The sequence below is a fragment of the Pholis gunnellus genome (assembly GCF_910591455.1).
Source record: "Pholis gunnellus genome assembly, chromosome: 3".
NCBI classification, from domain to species: domain Eukaryota; kingdom Metazoa; phylum Chordata; class Actinopteri; order Perciformes; family Pholidae; genus Pholis; species Pholis gunnellus.
The window spans coordinates 22720972-22742468 of record NC_136529.1 but is presented as its reverse complement, the minus strand read 5'-3'; the positions used below and the strand labels follow the sequence as shown (position 1 = coordinate 22742468).

Below are 21497 nucleotides of genomic sequence, written 5' to 3'. Positions count from 1 at the left end.
TCAATGTTAGCATGCAATACTTCCAATACTCTTACTTAAGTAAATTATCTGAATACTTCTTCCACCACTGGTTTAAGGCTGGGAAATACTAAATGCAAACAAAAAAAAGCCACTCCACTTCAATTTGTATGCTGATGAAATGATTGTCTTTTATATCTTCATATTGTTCTGTGCTGCCAAGGATGATTTCTATATTTGTGGTTTTCCTTCATATTGAAGTTTAATGTTTTTTCTCCAGCTACACCTTTATTCCACAACGAAATGGTGATGAGGCACTAATACATTAAACATGAAAGACTGATGTATATAAAGCACATCTCAAAGTGAATAATACATTAACCACGAGATGATTTAGCTGTAGACCTGCTACAACTTTACAGTTGATGTTGCATTGTTTGAATTTTAGCGTTTATGTTCTCATCAGTCTGCCTAACCTAGCAAGCAACTTTTTTACATTTCGTAGCAAATAACAAGTGGAGAAATATTTGTGTAAATATGCTGTGCAATAATTCTTAAAAGAGCTGTATTTAACATTCTGAACATTAATATAGCAGTATTTGTAAAGATATATATAGTAATGTCTACCTGAGCACAGAATAAAGTCGCTCTCCCTCAGTGTGTGTTGTCCAAGCTTCTCCTTCCTCCACTCAGTGTTGCCAGATTGGGCTGGTTTTTGCTTACTTGGGCTACTTTTAATTAAGTTGGGCTGGGAAAAATAGCATTGGGCTGGTAGACGAAATTTGGGCTGCTTTTTGCCTTTAAGATCTGAAATAGATTTTTTTTTTCACTCATTTGCTTCCGGAGTGTACATCATGTTTTAGGATTTGTCTGTATGCTGACCTTTCTTAATTGCCCTCAAGATGTTGATTTATAGTGCACTCAGATTCCCATGGTTCCCGGTTGAGTTGAAATGATGCGGAGTAGCATCTATACCTTTTGGCCACCAGGGGGCAGAGAAACTTCAACACATCCCTGACACCTTGTCCGCTAACGCGTTAGTATAAAATTGTCTTCCTAAACATTAGAGTCACACAGCAACATTAGCACTGAAGTGGAGCTCCGATCTGGTCGCCACCAACTTCTGAGAAATCTATATAAGTCTTTAGCCCCTACAAGTCTGCCTTTTTGACCAGCTAGCCACTAAATTTTCTCTCTGTTGTTAAGTGCGGGGCAGTTAGCGTGAGCATTAGAGCTTGTTTTCTAGAAACAAAAAAAAAGGTAGAAAGAGGCTAAAAAGCTACATTAAAGGAACAGCATGTAGGAATAATGGGGGATCTAATAGCACAATTTTCATATCTATGTTTTCATTAGTGTATAATCACCTGAATCTCAGTATCCTTGTGTTTTTGTTCGTTTAGAATGAGCCCTTCATATCATATGGAGCGGATCCTCTTCACAGAGTTCGCCAGGTTGCACTGCTATGTTTCTAAGTAGCCCAGAACAGACAAACCAAACACTGACTATTGTTTTAATGTTACCTGAAGGAGACGCTAGTTCTCCGACATGCTCGGAAAGAAGGGGTAAGCAGGAGTATTCAGTTGGTTGCAATCTGCAACCTCAACACTAGATGCCATTAGTCCTACATTTAGTCGAAAGTTCTCTCTGTGTTTTCACTTTAAAACTATATATTGGTTACAGGGTGGAATTGCTGTGTTTGTCTCCAGCCAATACATTGCTCTTCCGCGTTAACAATTGATCAAGCTTGGATTATATTTTAAGAAAACGATTTTGTTTTCAGTTGTGAAAATCATGCAGTCTTTCTCAGCCAACTTAATCCCAGGGGGAGGTTAAAGAGAATCTGGACAGGTGATCTTGGACTTCTGACTTCTTTAATCAAGTACTTCTGTCATTGTAAGATTGATGTCAACCCTCATGTTTTTTTAGCCTGTTCTACTACAAAACTTCCACCAAGATATACAATCTGGAGCTGCTCCACAACCCTATTTTTAAAAGTTTTTTGAGACCTTAAATGTTTGTACGGTCTCGTACTAAACAGTAACATTAACACCAGTTGTGCACTTTATTTTTTTATATTTCACTTTATTTTATATTTCACTTTATTTTATATTTTACTTTATCTTATATATTTTTCTGTACATTTTAATATGTTTCTACTTTGCACTGTGTTGATTGTTGTTAATTGTTAAATGTTATGCACCTCCCGTCATGTCAAATTCCTTGTATGTTCAACATACTGTGGCAATAAACGGTTCTGATTCTGATTCTGATTCTGATTCCGATCTGATGATCTCTGCACCGGTAGTTTTTAAAAGTCACCAAAAGGAAAACTTTCAGTATGCTTCATATTTATGTTCATCTGAAAAAAGACCAGTCATATAATGATTCATTTGCTTTGTGTATTTTTTGATGTCGTTTTTGTCTTTTGCCAGAAAGCTATATTTACTAAAAAAAAAAAAGAAAGATAAATGAAACAATACATATATATATACTGTACAAATCACAATGGTTCTCATTTTTTTCCCAAAAAGGAGAATATCAACAACTTTATGCAGGAGCCACGGAGGAGACCTCTGTCTTTGATGTGGATACTTCAGAGCCATCATCCGCTTCTTTGCCAAAGAGCTGCATGATACATGAACGGAACTGTTAGGGAGAGAGAGAGAAAAACCATGTTAAAAAATGTCTGCTTTGGACACAGAGAAGCTGATATATTTGTTAATGTAACTGTTGTGCCCACCTGTCGGTTCATAAAGACATAGATAACTGGGTTGTAGATGGTGGCGCTCTTGGCAAAGTATGCAGGCACGGCAGCAGCCAGAGGATGGAAGGCATATCCAGGGTTAGCCGCGGCAAAGCAGGCAAAAGTTGTGTAAGGTCCCCAGCAGACAATATATGCCACAATCATGACAACGACCATTCTGGATACATCTCTCTCAGCTTTTTGGGTTGACTCTGATTCCTTCTGCTGCATGGCAACCTGTGATCCACAAATCAACACAGTGTGAGATTCAGCCGGGCGGTGTTCGACTTTATATAGAGTATAATGCTGTTGGTAAGATAACTTACAGCACGGATAGCCAGCCAGACTGCAAGGTAGCACAAGATGATGATGGCCAAAGGAAGAAAACAACATGTAATCATAAGGACAATCATGTAGGACTGGACTCCAGGGTCTTCACTTCCGCTGAATACATCTGGTCCACAGGAAGTCTTTAGTCCATGAGGCCAGTACCTGATGCAACAAAAATGTTTAGTTTACTGTTCTGATTAATTTAAAACTCAGTGAGTTTTTTTTCAAGATTAAAAGATAATAGGCTACCTGCTCCATCCGAAGATGGGGGGAGCACACCACACGGCAGCCCAGATCCAGGAGAACACAATTCCACCTGTGGCCCATTTTGCATCAAACTTGACGTTTCCAAAAGGTTTGCACACAACTATCCATCTCTCCCAGGAGATGATAGTCAGGGACCAGAGAGCGGTAATACCTGTGTAAAGAATAAGGATACTCAATAAAGGTTCATTCTCAGCCTGTTAACATACGCTACACGGAGAAAACTGCTTCCAATCAAAGAGGAGAAAAACACAGTGACCACTTACCACAGACTGAGACGACGTAGCCCTCAAAGATGCACATTGGGTGTCCCAGAATGAAGTAACCAAACATCTGGTTGCACACACTGATGGTACTGGCAAGGACTGTCTCTCCAAGATCAGCAATTGCAAGATTGACCAAGATCCAGTTCAGAGGGTGACGGAGTTTCTTGAACTTTGCTGTGGCCACCAAGACGAGACCGTTGGTGAAGACTGATAGGAAGACCACAACAAACATCCAGGCTGTTGAAAGGTTGTAAACCCATCGAGGAGCAATGTGGTAGTTAGGACCCTCAAATGGATCTGAAAGAACAAAAAGCAATCACATATTTAGTTTCACAGTATAGAATGTCATGTAGTCCACATCTTTTTAAAAACATCTTATTTTGTCTTAGGAAGACTGAGACAGCCCTTATTTATGTATTAAATGATAATAAGAATGAGACGAACGTTTTTAGTTTTAACCCTAAAGCTTTTGTCAATGTGAATTTACAACGATACAACCTCTAACCACAAGCGTTCACATTAACCAAGTTCACAGTCTTGCGTAGCGGCTTGGGAGCAAAATGCTTATGAGATAGAGCTCAATCTCTGGTGAAGAGACAGAACAAATCTGTAATTATGTAATTATGTAGAGTACAGTATTTTCAAATAAAAGAAGGATCTGTCATATGTCATGCAACATTATCAAATTAATTCTTGCTGGTATAAAAGGATCAATCAAAAATAACTAATTTAATGAATTAAAATGATCTATATACTTTGTAACTCAATAAGTGTGTGTGTATGTAAAGAAATTACCAAATATAATTATTTTAAGTCTCGAAAATTCAACCATACTGACTTTAAAGATTACTAAAGTGAGTGAATTTACCTTTAAAGTCAACAAAATAAGGTAGTGAATCATTACATCTAAATTATGTTCTATTGGCAAACATTGTGTAGATTTCGCTCTGGTTAACATACCCAATGAATTATTAAAAAACTGATGATAAATGATGATACTGTACCTTTGGTGTGATTGCTGTTTGTGTAGACGAAGACAGATCCTCGTGTTGTATCTTCATTGTACCGCCTGGCAGCAAATGCCTGTTTTCCCCACTCTTCTGCCATTCTGATCGTAAAGGGAGGACCTCAGCAGTTGACCTTTCTTGTCACTTGCAACCTCCTTGGGTGCCTGGTGCAACACATCTGACTTTAGCTTTTATACTCTGAAGCGGACGTAGACCTCTGATTGGATAAGGATGTTAGTTTATCTGTGGTGTCCTGCTTGGCAGTGATACTGCGTCAAAGCCACCAACGGCAAACTTATTTGAACCGTAATTAAAACTATTAGCTTATGACCTTAAGACACAAAATGACCAAATAATCTTGAAAGCGGATTGCCTTCCACGCCGTTAAAATGGGAATTAGTTGCCAGACCTTTGACTAACACACAAAAGTCAATGTTGAGCCATTGTTTGATTTCATTGAGACCTGCTGTAGCCAATATTGTCTTTTTCTATACAACTACAACAATTTAGAAATAATAAGTAAAGCAACACTGAGTATGTGTATCAAATGGTAAATTAAGCTTCAAAGCAAATAATAATTTTCTTTTACTTTTAAATGAAGAGGAATAATTCCACATTGGGAAACCTAATATCTTGAATTGCATCTGTTGTGAAGCTAAGACAAACACAGGAGAACTGTGCAACTTGATTTCATATTGTGTGTGATGTTGTTGTCCAGGTAAGTACATACTGTAGATGCGGACCCTGGTGGGCATGAGAGGACAGCCAAGTCTTAAAGCAGCTTAATTCGAAAAGTAGCCAAACTATAATAGTCAGTCAGCTTTAAGCCGGGCAGATTTGAGAGTTCACATCAGCACGTTGGGTTTTTAGACTCTGCTTTGACCCCATAAGTCACGTCATAATCCGTGTGTCAAAGGCAAAGGTGCGAGGGTATCTCATCACGATATCTGAGGGCCGGCTGTCGAAAAAAACACTTTTGAAAGGCTGGAGTGATATGCATGCACATTCTTTGTCTTGAGTCAGTGAGCAGAGGGGCAGGATTATTGGCTTGAATAACAATGAACAAAATAAATACTGAAATAATGAGAAATCAAGGCAGCGTGGTGCTGATATCATTAAAAGAAATACTGTGATATTTCATTGTGGATATTTGATCACTGGTCTTCAGGATGCTTGTAATTAGTTGTGAATTTGAGATATTTTTGGCAAAATGACGCTGGGTGACAGCTGTGTCAGTCCAAAGCTCTCCAGTTCAGGGTGTTCCCAACAGGATAGTGTGTATTTAGCGGATCAGAGCAGCTAGTGATTAAGGAATTTGGCGTCCTCTTGCATTCTTAATTACTGTCTATTTCTGCAAGCTTATGTTGCTTTCTAACATAGTTGAAAATGGGATTTAAATGATGCATTGATGGTTGGATTTTTTTAAATCTCCATTTATTTTACGTAAAGGCCAATCAGTTGACGGTGCATCAAATTAGCCCAGACATCTAATGTTACATGGTCCTCCATGAATTGTATTGGGGGGGATTCAGTCTTACTTAATATCTAAAATGTCCTATAGGCAACACTTCACAATACTTCAAAAGTGCAATTGTTGGGACTTTCTTGAACACACGATCCTACTATCACATCCACGTTATGCAGAGATTGACCCAGTGCGTGGAAGTGTGAATGTAGGTTTCTCTTGTCTCTTAAGCTGTCTAATTCTTCACACGACAATCTCTGTCACTTTGAAACGTGTACAATCGAGGGCAACAACGTGAAGGCTTTTGAGGAGAGAGATGGTGTGTGCCGCTGTCCTTATTTGTGCAATTCATCACGCAGAGACAACGGAGATGTACAAAAGATGCAAACGTTTTGGAGAGAGATCAGATCCGGGAGGCAGTGGGATGCAGCCAGGGGGAGGCCGTGATGGCAAGCTTTTTGCCCCTCAGAGCATTACAAATCCAATGAATACACAAAAAACAGGAGAGACAAACTACCTAGACAAACAAATGAACAGCCTGCAAATCCAGACCATTAACAGAACCATCTTTCTCCAAAAAGTGGCTTCATCCTGTATGCAAATGCATGCATGCAAAAGAGATGTAGGAGCAACAAACGTTCAGGCATTAAAAACCAGTGTCAACAATCTGAATTTGTCAGTACATTTTTTTTCTCTAGAGAGTTTGACTGTGGTGATCGCTGTCCTTCCTTCTGTCCTGAACTTTTAAGGCACAATTACAAAGTCCGCTCAGCATGAGACCATGACGTTATACAGTAAGGTATGTGTGACTGCACCATTGAGGGGCAAACATGCTTTCATCATTTTAAAGCAACAACAATCTTGCTAAACCGCGATCAACACCACATATTCGTACTCGTTGAGGTGTTCATATATTCTCTCATGTTTTTAACAACCATGTGTGGTCCATGATTTTAAAACTATGTCTAGCTAGAGTGTTGTAATAAGTACACTTGTTACCCTCTCACCCTTATCTAAAGTTCTTTGATTTTTCCACCCAAATTGGTCAGGATGTAGTAACTGATGCGCTGCCAGATGGCTCAGAAGATACACAGTTACTATTACATACCACATCATACAGTATGAAACACGCATGCAGACATCGGCTTCGCAAAGAAGCTCTTTCTCTGCCTCTGATGCCTCTCTTCAGACGGATGCTTTCACTGTATACAATCTGCAACACCCAATTGTGTGCTGCAGGAACGAGACCTAAAACACGGGAAGGAGTCAGCATTTTAGCACTTCCGGTTCTCTCTTCTTGAAGTCAAGGGATTTTTTTATTGTGGGTTTTTGGTTAGATGCCTGAAAAAAAGGTCTGTGGTTAACACAAGCTTAAGAGATGTTATATTTTTTTTTATGACAAAGTACATCAGTAAATACCCCTCTCATGAATTTTGAAGCTTTTATGTGTCTTAAAAAAAGGCGGTTTCTAACAAGTGGCTAAATGAGACTACAAAACGTCATCAGGCCGAATTACGAGTCTGCCTTTAGTTTAGCAGTGACACGTGAAGTCGACTGTGCTGTAATTCGTTCATAGCCTAACATTAGCGCTTTACTTCTGTTGGTTGCATTCAGACTCCCCATTTCTCAGTCTTTACGAATCCACATAAAGAAGCAGTTTTGCAAGTGGTGACACTGGAGGAACCCAATGGTTGTGAAGCCCTCAGGTGGGCCCAGATATTCAATCAGGTGTGGATGAGGATATGCCCTGCATTGCATGCTCAAGAGCCTCTGTACCAAGCAACCATCACCATTGATAAAAGTGACACTATCAATGTATCTAAGCAAGGAATTAAGCCAAAAACAAGGGTACCAGCTGTCCTAGCGGTTTCTCCCCTCTTAGTGTTGAACCGCTAATCAGAAGTGGGTTGACGCAGGTGAGGAGTTCTCATCCAGCAGACCAAAGTAGATTATACGGACAGTTCAGGTTCCTCCACAAAACAGATTAACACAGAGTAATTACTTCTGGCGTGCTCACTCCGTAACGCGATAATCTTTCCGGAGCAACAGTTCAGCTTGGATCACAGGTCAACAAAAGCTGCTAGTTTATGTTAATCTGTTGATGCTGTGTTTCTCTCGAGTCCACTTCTTGCTCAAGTGGCTGGCTCGCAGATTTGTTAAGACCTCCATGTGGGACAAGGACTGCAGATCAAGGAGAAGATGGATCCTGAAACTAAAGAAATCTGTAAACGGTTCTACTATTTTCCTTCATTTAAATAATATGTGTCTATTCATGTTTAACTTTGTATTTTCAATATTGTTTATGAAGTACTGCTGCATTGTCTTAGGGGGGAGTATTGCTATCATCCAAGAGGTGGGGTTGATACCAGTTCATGTTTTTTGATTCCTATTTTCCATGTGATGCTGTGATGTTTCGAGGGTAGGTCTGGAATTCCGCTAGTTCTGAACTATTCGTGATTGGTAAAAGTTCACTACTAGCAGAACTCAGATTTGCTCCCGACTAGCGACGAGAATCTCCATGAACCACCACGAGCTGGTGTGAAAGTCTGGTCTGTGCGCTCGCTGTCTGAATAGCAGGTGGTCTGCTGCCCTAATTACACTGGTGTGAAGTGAACCATGTCCATCTTTGCTCCCATATCGCGTTCACTTCACATCAGGTAATGATCCATGTTCTCAGATTTGTGCGTAGATGTTGTTGAGGGACGATGTGATGAAAAGAGTGGTCTTGTTTCCCCCTTTTGCTTTTCCCTGCAGCACAGCTGACCCGTGGTGGCCTACGACCCAGAGGCAACTGTGTCGACGTATTGATTTGACTGACTGATTTTCATCTGTTCTCAGCAGCATGGCAGACAGGCAGGCAACATTTAACCACGTGTGTTTGCTTGTAATATTCATCATTTTCAGATGTAAAACTAAAAATAAGAGCACAAAATCTTCCACAGCATTTTTTTTTTTTTAACATAGCTTGATATGTTTAGATGTATTGTGTTTGATATATATTGTATATTGATGGATTTATAGGCAACGGTTGGTTACAATACTGAGGCACATACGTTGTGAAATGTAAATAGTATGACTTGTGTGATTACAGAGATTAGTGGGTAATCCTATTCAGTTAACCCTCTTTGACTTATTGTCTTAAAGCACAATGATATATCTTGTTTCTGTTGCACTTTTATTGTGTATAATATGTAGAAAATCATTCCTGCTCACAAATATGTGTGTGTGTTCGTCTGCTAAGTTATCCTCTGAACTCTGTACGGTAAAGTCTCGGCTTGGTGAGTGAACTTGTGAACCGCGTTCCTGCAACATTGTGGGCAAGAGGTAAGAATGACTGACAGACTGGATTTAATATGAGTCTGGCAGTGTTTTCAGTAGAAGGAAAACCTTGAGTCAAAATGTAATTATAATATAATAAATAGTATAATAGTCTAATATATTATATAACACTGTCTTATAATAATATTATATATTTATTAGTCGATGTACTATCAAAACAAAAAGACCTAGTCTCCTTGACAGTCTTTTCCGTACTGATTTACTCACAGTTGTAAGGTTACAGTAAACAGTTCACGTGGTACTTGCTGTGTGAACGAGGCAGTTTGGCGCCATCCGTAGGCTGAACGTTGACTTGTCTCAGTCTTTTACACCACAGTGGTGTCCGATAGATTCTATTTTGAATACATATGAATGAATGAACGGGTTGATGTTGTCTGTGAAAGATCTGCAGATAGACAGATGGGCTTCAAATGCTAGACTGGGCTTCCACTCTCCCATTTGAAGCCTATACTCTCCGAATTGAATTCCTGGTGCAAGTTGACACGACCAAGAAACATATATAAATGTTTTCCTCATGTGCTTGAATGTCAAAAGAAATGTTACCGCAAATTCTCCCTCCAGCTCACTGATGACGTTTTGCAACACATTTAGGTTAAAAATATCCACAGTGAGTTGGAGGGACATGTTTGGGCGTTCTTTTAAACACTAAAAGAAATGTGTGTGTTGGGGGGGGGGGGGGGGTGACTACGGGACCATATACCTTTTCTTTACTGGGACAAGCATTACATAAGGACCCAAGAACATCCCCCTAATCTCAGAAACTATCTGAAGAGGTGATCCGATGCAGTGTTTGCCCAACATTGTCAGTAATTGTCTCTCATGCGAAATAAGCTGTTAAACTGTATGTCTGCTGTTTACTAACTCTAGGTTTAACTACAGGTTAATTAATCTCTATAAAACAAATACAGTACAACTTTTCAAACTCATTCACAAATATTTATTATATACTATAAGCATTTGCTTGCAACAGTTAATTGACTAATAACTACTATGGGTTTCAAGCGACCAAAGTAATCTTAATGGCATTTCTTTTTTTTAACATTTTTCCTTGCATATAACTCTTTCAAAATAATACAATTCCATTTGTCATGATATTTGTTCATATTTACAATATGTAAATCATCAAAATTAACAATCTAAGAAGGTCCAACTTTAGAGACTTCAGTGACAGATTGACTTGTCGATGACTCCTCATCATCGCCGTCACTCATGCCCAGCATCGTCCTCATACATGAGCGGAACTGAAAGGGGAAAAAAAAAAAAAATTGTTGATGAAGGTAATGTCTTTTCCATTGCTGCATATAATTTACAAACATAAGCAACGTTGCAGGTAATTCTCTTCAGAGATTACCGCTGTACCACGATATCAGGTGACCCCGTTATGACAGTGATTCTTTCTGTCCAAATAATCCAAATGAAATAAATAAATCAAATCTGCAGTTGTTAAATGCATGTCAGGTTTTCTGTGTGAGGACGGAGCAAGCTTTTTGTTCCGCCACCTTTAGAAGGCACCACTGGTCTGAGATGTTGCATCAGAGTGAACAATGAACCAACCTGTTTATTGAGGAAGATGTAGATAACGGGATTGTAGACTGTGGAGGCTTTAGACAGACAGGAGGGTATGGTCGCCAGTCTCAGGTCGAATGTTTCTCCTCGATTATTCACGACCCAAAGAGCAAAGGAGGCGTAAGGCATATAGCACACCAGGAAGCCCAGCACCATGAGAATCACCATCCTGGTCACCTCCCGCTCTGCCTTCTGTGTGGAGGCAGACTCTGCTTGGGCCTTCGCTGCCTGTTGGGGGAGAAGTAGTACAAGTGGTAAGTCTGATGGAAGCACACACACACACACACACACGGTATCAACCCAAACCCGGCGTATTGCCTACCGATTTCAGCATGAAAAGCAGCTGTGAGTAGCAGAAAACGATGGTGCTGAAGGGAACAGCAAAGCAGAAGCCGAAGAGGAACATCACATAGGACTCATTGTTGTATTTGTTGTTGGTTGTGTACCAGTCCGGTCCACAGGAGCACTGCATGCCCTCTGGGATGTACCTGGAGAGACAGACAATGAATCACTATGTACTGTACTGTAGATACTCGTGTGGTGGCTGCGTGACTGGGGGCAGGACATACAAAATATCCCTACAAGAGCTCTTATAAGAGAGGGGAGGATTACATTATTAAAAGGTCAGTTGCAGAAGGACTTATCTCAATTATTAAATAAATTATTAAAAACTAATAAACCTGCATGTGTGTTTGGCCTTTGTATACTGACCTACTCCATCCAACCAGAGGAGGAACTGAAGCGATTAAAGCAAAGACCCAAGTCATTGCGCAGCAAACCATAGCATGAGAAGGCTTGAAGGAGAAGTTCCCGAGTGGCTTGCAGATGACCAGCCATCTTTCAAATGCTATCACAGCAAGAGACCACAGGCTTACCATACCTGGAACAAGACAGAAAATAATAAAAGACAGCTGCCTCACTGAGCTTAAACTAATTATATTGCGTGTCTCTAATGGAAGCTAAAACATAACAAAGCAGGGTAATTGGCATAATGTTAAATATTTTGCTATTACATTTTCATTAAAGAAGTGAATAGACTGCACTTGAATTCAAATAGTTTTAAAGTTGTTTACATTAATAGGCAGGTGAAACCGTAACACAGTATCTGATGCAAAATGATTTTAAGTTTAGACAAAAAGATGGTGGCCAGTCTTCTTTAAAAGACTGTAGGTAGAAGACACAATAAGAGGATCTGGCTAATCCACACAGTTGTCCATTATAGATTGTTCTGTAATGGGAAAAAGTTATTAGAAGCCATTCTCACAATAAAATCAGACATCTTTACCTTTATGGTAATATAATGAGCTATAAATCACTCGCTCTATGATAGTATTATATTTAACAGCCCTTGTTTTTAAATTACAAGAATGCATTTAACTCCTTACCACCAAGAGTTGCTGCAAATCCTTCGATCTTGCACGCCAGTGGACCAAGAATCATGTATTTGAAGGCAAAGCAGATGAAGCAGGTGAAGGAGCCCACAGCGGCAACGATGAGGTTTGCCACAGCCAAGTTTACCAGGATGTAGTTCAGATGAGACCGGAGCTTCTTATATTGAACAGTGCATGCAATAGTGAGGACATTAATGGATGTGCCGGCCACAAACAGGAAGAACATAAGTGCTGACATGGAATAAAAGATCGCCGTGCTCCCTAAGTGATCTTGGGGAACCAGGAACGGGCTGAGGGATGTGATGTTGTTGGTGTCCAGAGGGATGGGAATCCAGAAGTCTTCTGGGAGCTCTGTTGAGCGAATTCCCCTCATTTTTCTCTAGTTGTGTGTCAAATAAATAAAAATAAAAAAATTAAATAATACTGACACACTTGATGTCTTACGTATTCTAAAAGAGGCTTGTCTCTTGCTGATGGGGCGTCAAAGGCGCTTTTATAGGACTTTTGACTATTACTCAGGTTCGACTTAATTGGCTTTAAGGAGGAGCTTTAAAGCTTTGGTTCACAGCCAATACGCACGGACCTCACATATGCTACTTCTGTTGGGGAAGTATACACACATGACGCACTCCCAAAATAACATGCATCACCTTTGATCACAAATGATGGTCAGGGTCAGAGTCAGTTGGATGCATTCGGCCCTCAGTTATCCAGGATGTAGCTGCCTAAGGCTTTATGTTACCAACATTTTCAAAGAAACAGCTGTTGATTTAATCAAATATTAAAAATTAGTTTGCAAACTAGATTTAGATTTTGGTTAGAATCATCTGTTCGTGAGAGTTTGAAATCCTTAACAGTAACAATTTCTCTGCCAGGTGTGTCTGCAACGACCACTGCTGTAATGTTTTTGATTGAATGACTACAACCCACAATTGGCTAACAAGTGTATCAGACGTGTTTTTCACTTGCACGTCTCACACAAAACACATATGCTCTCATTTGAATTTATGCAGATGTCTGCCCTGTCTTTGTGCCGGCACACATCTCAGCCCTGTCTCACGAGCGTAACCGCAACCGAAAATATTTTTGACCATACAGTTAAACGTAAGGTTGATGTCTAATAAAACGGCATGGAATGACTGTGTGTCTGGCTGCAGAGCAGCGGCAAAGGCGATGGCAATGCACTCAGCTGTGTGATCATTTGCGGCCCCTATCGACAGGGTGTCGGTTAAGAGTAGAGAGTGGGGAATCAGCAGTCAGCAGGCAGTCAATGGCAGTATCAAACAGGCAACAAAAGGTGTTTAGAGAAAGTGTGAGCCACTGCAACCACGAGAAGTCCTTGAGCATGCAGCCATAAATAAGTACCCACATTATTATTCAGTTTCGGTGCAGCAGTATGCGAGATTAGCCGTGGACAAACACAGAGATGCACACTCACGACTGATGTCATAATCTCCTGGCAGAGATAAAAAATAACTTCATTGTCACCACATGAATATGTGCTTTACACCACAACACCTTATAAGGAAACATTCCAAACCAGTGAATGTCATCAACATAAAGACACAAACCACTACTACCAACTGTTGTTTTTTTTCATTTTTAATTTTGCAGATTATTTATGATTTCTTACTTGATTAGCAACATTGCAGTCATATTTTTTCATATGACAAAACACATGTACATTTACTGTTATATACAATTAACAATCATTAGTGGCAAGTCTTGATGTTCAGCCTAAGCAGGACCAACTTTTGAGACTTCGGTCACTGACACTGACGTTGACGACTCTTCATCGTCACTTCCACTCATCCCCAGCATCTTCATCATGGATGAACGGAACTGAAAAGGAAAAAAACAGATCATCAAAGTAGTTAACATGTACATATGGTATCTTTGTTATCATCATGTATAAAGATAACTGATAAACCATTAAAGACACTATGTATAAAATATAAAAATGTACTTTGGCACCCACCGGTGGTTTTATCTAAACAGGCACTGCGGAAGATACTGCAAACTGCACCAGCTTTCAGTGGGATTGTTTCAATTTTCAAAAACTTAAATATATTATATTTGTCTACACATGACATAGCGAAGTGAATAGATAAATGATTTAACATGTTTTTTAAATTGATAAAACAAATATTGCAGCAGTAGAGTATACTCGGATCAATACAATACAGCATTGACTCAAAGCCTGAAAGTTACTGGATGGTCTGTCAATGTTAATATTTGCAGATTTTCAACCTTATTTCTATAGCTATCAAAGTAGATAGTGTCAAAAAGGCCTGCAGTTGTTCGTGATGTTCTCTGTGTCTCTGGGGCGCAGCTGCTAAATCTGTTGTTGTTACTTATACCAGTGACGGGACAGTAACGTACTTAGTATACGGAAAAACTACAGAGTGCTATTTCAGCTTTGGTAACTTTGGGGGGCAATACCTCTTTAAACTTTGTTCTCTTTGCCTGTGTTACACATCCAACAGCAAAAATAGCAGCCACAAATATAAGTGCAGAGGATGTAATAGACAGCAAGAATCTTTGACAGTGTACATGTGACAGTGCTTTGGCTGACTCAGATATTCACTCGGAAAGCAGATAGTACGCACCGGGGAGTTAATTTCTTCAGTGGACTACATTTACCAATAGCACTAACTGGACATCCACATAAAAGGTGACGGATTTTCCCTTTAAAAGCTAAGAGGAGGTAACGGTATGCTCATATTACAAAATGTTGCACTCAGACTGAGGTAAGATTATAAGATTGTACACACATGAAACACAGAGACAATTTTTGCACATTTTCAGCAGTCCAGCCGTTTTCCCGCATGCTTCTTTGCATGAAGCAAAAAGCGCATCACTTTTTAAAATTGTTCTTCATCACAATATTTAACCAACCTGTTTATTGAAGACAACATAGATGACAGGGTTGTAGACCGCAGAGCCCTTCGAGAGGCAGGAGGGTATGGTCGCCAGTCTCAGGTCGAATGTTTCTCCTCGATTATTCACAACCCAAAGAGCAAAGGAGGCGTAAGGCAACCAGCACACCAGGAAGCCCATCACCATGAGAACCACCATCCTGGTCACCTCCCGCTCTGCCTTCTGTGTGGAGGCAGACTCTGCTTGGGCCTTCGCTGCCTGTTGAGGAAGAAAGGTGAGTTGGGTCAAAGATTCTTTTACTAAGCCAGTAGTATCACCGGCAATTTCAATGACTGCATGTGTTGAGTATTTTCCCAACCATGCCTGTCAGAACCACGTTGTTGATGGGACTGCTTCACAAGGACTGTGCATGGACATGTATTGACTCAAATTTGCACAGTCTTGAGATAAGTCAGTCAAATGATACTTCGGCCTTGAGACATAAGATAATGTGCCTTTAAATATAAATGCTGTTCAATTGTAAGAAGACTTTTTTAGTGATAAAGTTACATCTTTTCAAAACAAAAACATTTTGGTGAACCAAAGTAACTTCATTTAAGTTTTATGTTATCAAATTGAAGATGTTTTTTGTGATTTGCCTCACCATTTTCAGTACAAAAAGGAGCTGGGTGTAGCAAAAGATAATGGTCGCAAAGGGAACGGCGAAGCAGAAGCAGAAGAGAAATATCACGTAGGATTCATTGTTGTATTTGTTGTTGGTGGTGTACCAGTCTGGACCACAGGAGCACTGCAGGCCTTCTGGGATGTACCTGGAGAGACAAACACAAGAGCAATGAGTGAGCACAGCAGCTTTGCATCCCTGTTATCAGTGCAGATGTAAGGGTGTGCGAGTAATACTGACCTGCTCCATCCGACCAGTGGAGGAACTGAGGCAATCAGTGCAAACACCCAGGTGAATGCACAGCAGGCTAGAGCATGGTCGGGCTTGAAAATAAAGTTACCAAGTGGCTTGCAGATGACCAGCCATCTTTCAAAAGCTATCACAGCAAGAGACCACAGGCTTACCATACCTGAAATGAGATGGACATACAATTATACAAGTAATACAAAATCCAGTAATGGAAAGGCAAATGGAATTAGTTTAGTGTTTTGAAACCACAGTGGAAATCTTACCGCCAAGCGTTGCCAAAAAGCCTTCGATTTTGCATGCTTGTGGTCCAAAGATGAAATATCTGGCTGAAAAGGAGCAGAAAGCTGTGAAGGAGCCCACACAGGACACAAGAAGGTTTGCCACGGCCAAGTTCACCAGGATGTAGTTGAGGTGGGACCGGAGCTTCTTGTATCGGATGGTGCATGCAATGGTGAGGACGTTAATGCTAGTGCCACACACAAATGTGAAGAACATGAATCCTGCCATGGAGTAGAAGGTGGTTGAGTTTCCCAAGTGGTCCTGGGGGACCAGGAAAGGACTGAGTGACGTGATGTTGTTGGTGTCCAGGGGGACGGGTATCCAGAAGTCCTCTGGCAGCTCCATGCCACGATTTGCTTTCATTTAGGCGGTGTTGTCGCTTCGTCTATATCACATATATAATAAATTAAGACAAAAGAATAGACTATTTAAGAGACAGATCTCAATACTGGGAAGTCTGTGTCCCTAACGTCTTGTTCAACTTTTGTGGAGGACTGACTTTTATAAAGGGTCACAGGATGTCCCTTGGGATCTAATGTAATGTCCCCAACAAACGATGACTATAATTAACTGATTCATTCGTGTTTGCATTGATTAGTGTAAGTCATTTAGCGGGTAACAGTTCCGGCAGAGCTGCCAAGTTGTTTACATCGCATGTTTCAAAAAAGTGGGGCAACCGGCTCTTGCATTACAGCTGGCATCGAGGGTTGAGGACAACGTCTGCCATGTATTTAAAGACAACAACACGTGCTGCAAATTGTATTTAGTGTTAGTGTCATTGGAAAATACACAAAATACACTTGCACAAGCTAATGGTTGGAAAGCCTGCGTTGGTGCTTATCTAACGGCAGTTTAAGAGATATAGTAGATCTTTGTAAGAGGTTGTTGTTCATGGTAAGCAAGACAATGGTCTAAATTATGAATGTGAATGCTGAAAGTTACACACATCCTGCTGTTAAGAACATCACCGTATTGGTCAGTGAACAAGAATTTCAAGATTTGGTCGATCGTATCAACATTATCTACAAATATCTGAATCTAGGAACACAAAGGCATATAAATGTGTACACGGTGCACTTGTGTATGTACACAAGCAAACTTGTTCTTAACATCACGACTGATCCAAGCAGGTTGATCCCACTTTCTTAAGGAAGATTGCAGCAGGTTTTTGCTTGATAATCTGGTTTCCAATTACATTCATTCTAATCTCATGCACTGTAGCCCTTTGTAATCCACTCTATTGGTTTAATTTAAGCTGCTTTGTGTTACCTTTCGGGCATTTTGCCTCCTTTCCCGAGCTTAAAGAGGGCATAAGATGTTTTGAACACGGCGTAATTGCAGAAGATGCTTACCGTCCGGTAGCTCTGCTAATCCAACAACCCAAAGCAAACAAGGACAGTTTACATCATTGTATCAGGAGCCTACCCAGTGATATTACAGAGACGGGAGGAAGAATTAGAAATGAACAAATGGAAACATTTTTGTTGAACTGCATAGGGACATTCAAAGCAACACAATCATATAAATCAGTGATATTGACACAAATGATCAGTCGCCTCTGCAGCAGTATCTTTAGGAAAGACTAAAACATCCTTAACAGAAACCAATATAATTTTAGTTTCCCCACATTGCCTATCTGAATTCCACAGTTAATAATGAGCTACTTTCGCAACACAGCTTGTGTAACAGCTCACATGTTGCAGTGCCTTACAATACAACACCCATAAAAAGAAACTGCAGTCCAAACCAGTGACTGTGTTGTTTCTCAGTATCCACAACATACAGACACCATATGCAGTAGATGTTCGTATTTTATTTTTATTTTTCACTTTGCAGATTATTTAGGATTTCTTTATTATTTAAATTGCATATACATTTTTTTTTTTCATGTGAACAAAACACACGTATATTTACTGTTATTTACAATCCACAATCATTAGTGGCAGAGAAGTTAACGGTCTTAATGTTCAGTCTAAGCAGGCCCAACTTTGGAGACTTCGGTCACTGACGATGTCGACGACTCTTCTTCATCACCTCCACCCATCCCCAGCATCTTCATCATGCATGAACGGAACTGAAAGACATCAAAGGAAAAATACATTTCAAGATAAGCCATATAAAGCATACCTGTAGTGGGTTTTCAACAGTTCGGGACATCCAACTGACCTGTTTATTGAGGAGAACATAGATGACCGGGTTGTAGATTGCAGAGGACTTGGAAAACACAGACGGTATAGAAGCAAACCTCAGGTCAAAAGGCTGCCCACGGTTGTTGACCACCCAAAGAGCAAAGGAGGCGTAAGGCAACCAGCACACCAGGAAGCCCATCACCATGAGAACCACCATCCTGGTCACCTCCCGCTCTGCCTTCTGGGTGGAGGCAGACTCTGCTTGGGCCTTCGCTGCCTGTTGAGGGAGAAAGGTGAGCCAAGTCTCATGACTTATGGGTCCTTCATGTTTAGTGGTACATGTGCCAAATGGTTAGGTAGCAGTATTACACAATTATTGACCAAACAACATTCTTTAATGCTGTTTTCCTTTTTCCTTAACTTTGCCTCACCATTTTCAGTACAAAAAGGAGCTGGGTGTAGCAAAAGATAATGGTGGCGAGGGGGACAGCAAAGCAGAAGCAGAAGAGAAATATCACGTAGGACTCATTGTTGTATTTGTTGTTGGTGGTGTACCAGTCTGGACCACAGGAGCACTGCAGGCCTTCTGGGATGTACCTGGAGAGACAAACACAAGAGCAATGAGTGAGCACAGCAGCTTTGCATCCCTGCTATCAGTGCAGATGTAATACTGACCTGCTCCATCCGACCAGTGGAGGAACTGAGGCAATCAGTGCAAACACCCAGGTGAATGCACAGCAGGCTAGAGCATGGTCGGGCTTGAAAATAAAGTTACCAAGTGGCTTGCAGATGACCAGCCATCTTTCAAAAGCTATCACAGCAAGAGACCACAGGCTTACCATACCTGGAACAACATAATGTAGGATTAAAAACATATTTTATCTCATCAAAACTCAAGTGTCATAATCTCATACAATGTGTCTCAAAGTTTGTCTTACCGCCAAGCGTTACAATAAAACCTTCTATCTTGCATGCTAGTGGTCCGAGGATGAAATATCTGCATGCAAATGAGCAGAAGGCAGTGAAGGAGCCCACACCGGACACAAGAAGGTTTGACATGGCCAAGTTCACCAGGATGTAGTTGAGGTGGGACCGGAGCTTCTTGTTTTGCATGGTGCATGCAACCGTAAGAGCATTGATGAAAGTGCCCACAATAAATATGAAAAGCATGTACATGGCTAACGCATAGTAGGTGCCTGAGCTTGCTAGATGGTCCTGGGGAACCAGGAAGGGGCTGAGAGACGTGATGTTGTCCGTATCCAGAGGGATGGGGATCCAGAAATCCTCCGGAAGCTCCGTGACACGGCCGTGCTTCATTTTGACCCGAATGAGAATAAGGAAAATCTGAATTTGCTTTTCATGCGATAGTCAGCTCAGCGTCTCCTGCTCTATGGTAATGGTAGTCTACTACAGATGAAAGGAGCCCCTTTATAAGGCTGTCTGGTGGAACATTTTATTAATTGAATAATTAATTACTTAATTGCTTGGGTAAATAGTAACCCCAAAGAATAGATGAAGAGATTAGAGCACTACAGGAAGCAATGCAGGATCTACAGACACACTATACAATGGAATAAAACCAGGCTAGAAGCCAGTACAAGATTATTGGATCAATCATAACACTGATCTCATCACCTAGATGCTATTTCAGATCAAACGCAATGGTATACAGTACATTGAGACACACACAATAATGCTATATGTACTGACATAAACATGTATTCACCCATGAGTGAATGGTGCCCAAGCTGGTTTAATCAGATCCAATCTGGAAGAAAGACCATTGTTTTTTGAGTCAGCTAATCCAGTCATCAGTGCTATTAGAACTGCTAATCACATTCAGGGTATCTTTGGGTAACCTGCTTTTTGCTAGTATTAGGATGGATGATCTCTACTCATTATCGTATCAGGATCAAAGTCGGATATACCCTGTGTTGAGCATGGATCTCAGCACAAAGCAGATTATTTCCATTTTTCCACATCAGAATCAAACATTGTAGGACGTGCTTGCGTTTGAGGTCAACTTTGAGGAAAGTTCTATTAACATCTGCTTACTGTTATGGAAGTGGAGCTATATGTGACCATAGGTCTGCACTAACTGTCTGAAAGGCCGTGACGGGTTCTGCATTTTCTATTGGATACAAACGTATGTTATGTAATGAACAACATCTTACACAGTGAACAGCAAATATTGGTTACTGCAGCTCTACTTAAAGGTGTGCCAAATATCTAAATCAAAAAGGCAATGCAAAGGAATTTGGCCTAATTGACCCTTTTATTTTGAAAGGGGCTTGTAATAAAGGACTGAGACAGGAAGGTCCAGAGGAGATGTACTCAAGTATTCTGAACACACTTTTTTTTTTTACAGGTGTGTTGTAAAAACTCCCTACATTCGTTGAGCAATATCTAAAGTAAGTTGTTCATTGGGCAGACAAACGAAATATTGAACCTAAAAAGAAACTTGAAGAGATGTTGTTTATATGTTACATTAATTGAAAATAAATATTTTCAACCATCATTTCGAAAAGTATTTGTTCATCATTTAGATTTTTTAGCAGGTTAAAAGGGTTTTGTATATGTTGCCATCTTAAATAACTTGAGGACACAAGCAATAAGAATACAATTTAGAACATTTAGAATAAAAACATAGCAATTGTAATGTTACAATTCGTTCCTCTGGCTGTGAGACTCCTTAACTCATCCTCCACCCTCATAATATAGTTTTTGTCATTTTCTTTTGAAGCAAAATGGGACTACAATCTACATTTCGTTGTGCAACCCTGTTGTACAATGACAATAAAATAACCTTGTAAAACTCTAGATATGATTTTATGACTTCTGTATCATTTTGATTGTTTAGACTTCTGATTTTATTTGTAACAAATCCCTTCCAGCAGTTGTCTATATGGCGATGAAATGTAGGTTGCTAGATGTGATGTATAAGACACAAGAAGATGTCCCGTCAAAAAG

The 21497-nt window shown here is 40.2% G+C and overlaps 4 protein-coding genes across 4 annotated transcripts; all 4 read right to left on the bottom strand.

Moving 5' to 3' along the window:
* Positions 1-2505: 2505 nt before the first annotated feature.
* Positions 2506-4668, bottom strand: LOC306714297 (red-sensitive opsin; the record flags this gene model as incomplete). The annotated part of the gene is made up of 6 exons (XM_079184284.1): positions 2506-2604; positions 2699-2938; positions 3028-3193; positions 3281-3449; positions 3562-3858; positions 4566-4668. The coding sequence occupies 6 exons, from the start codon at positions 4666-4668 to the stop codon at positions 2506-2508; spliced, it is 1074 nt and encodes a 357-aa protein (XP_079040410.1).
* A 5840-nt stretch (positions 4669-10508) lies between these two features.
* LOC306714316 (blue-sensitive opsin) lies at positions 10509-12702 on the bottom strand (the record flags this gene model as incomplete). The annotated part of the gene is made up of 5 exons (XM_079184306.1): positions 10509-10613; positions 10927-11166; positions 11261-11426; positions 11650-11818; positions 12324-12702. 5 exons carry the CDS (start codon positions 12700-12702, stop codon positions 10509-10511), a joined length of 1059 nt encoding a protein of 352 aa, XP_079040432.1.
* Positions 12703-14066: 1364 nt separating this feature from the next.
* LOC306714306 (blue-sensitive opsin-like) lies at positions 14067-16761 on the bottom strand (the record flags this gene model as incomplete). Its single annotated transcript, XM_079184295.1, has 5 exons — positions 14067-14171; positions 15228-15467; positions 15853-16018; positions 16111-16279; positions 16383-16761. 5 exons carry the CDS (start codon positions 16759-16761, stop codon positions 14067-14069), a joined length of 1059 nt encoding a protein of 352 aa, XP_079040421.1.
* A 1609-nt stretch (positions 16762-18370) lies between these two features.
* On the bottom strand, positions 18371-19844 carry LOC306715516 (blue-sensitive opsin-like; the record flags this gene model as incomplete). The annotated part of the gene is made up of 5 exons (XM_079185916.1): positions 18371-18472; positions 18565-18804; positions 18959-19124; positions 19203-19371; positions 19466-19844. 5 exons carry the CDS (start codon positions 19842-19844, stop codon positions 18371-18373), a joined length of 1056 nt encoding a protein of 351 aa, XP_079042042.1.
* Between the last annotated feature and the right edge of the window lie 1653 nt (positions 19845-21497).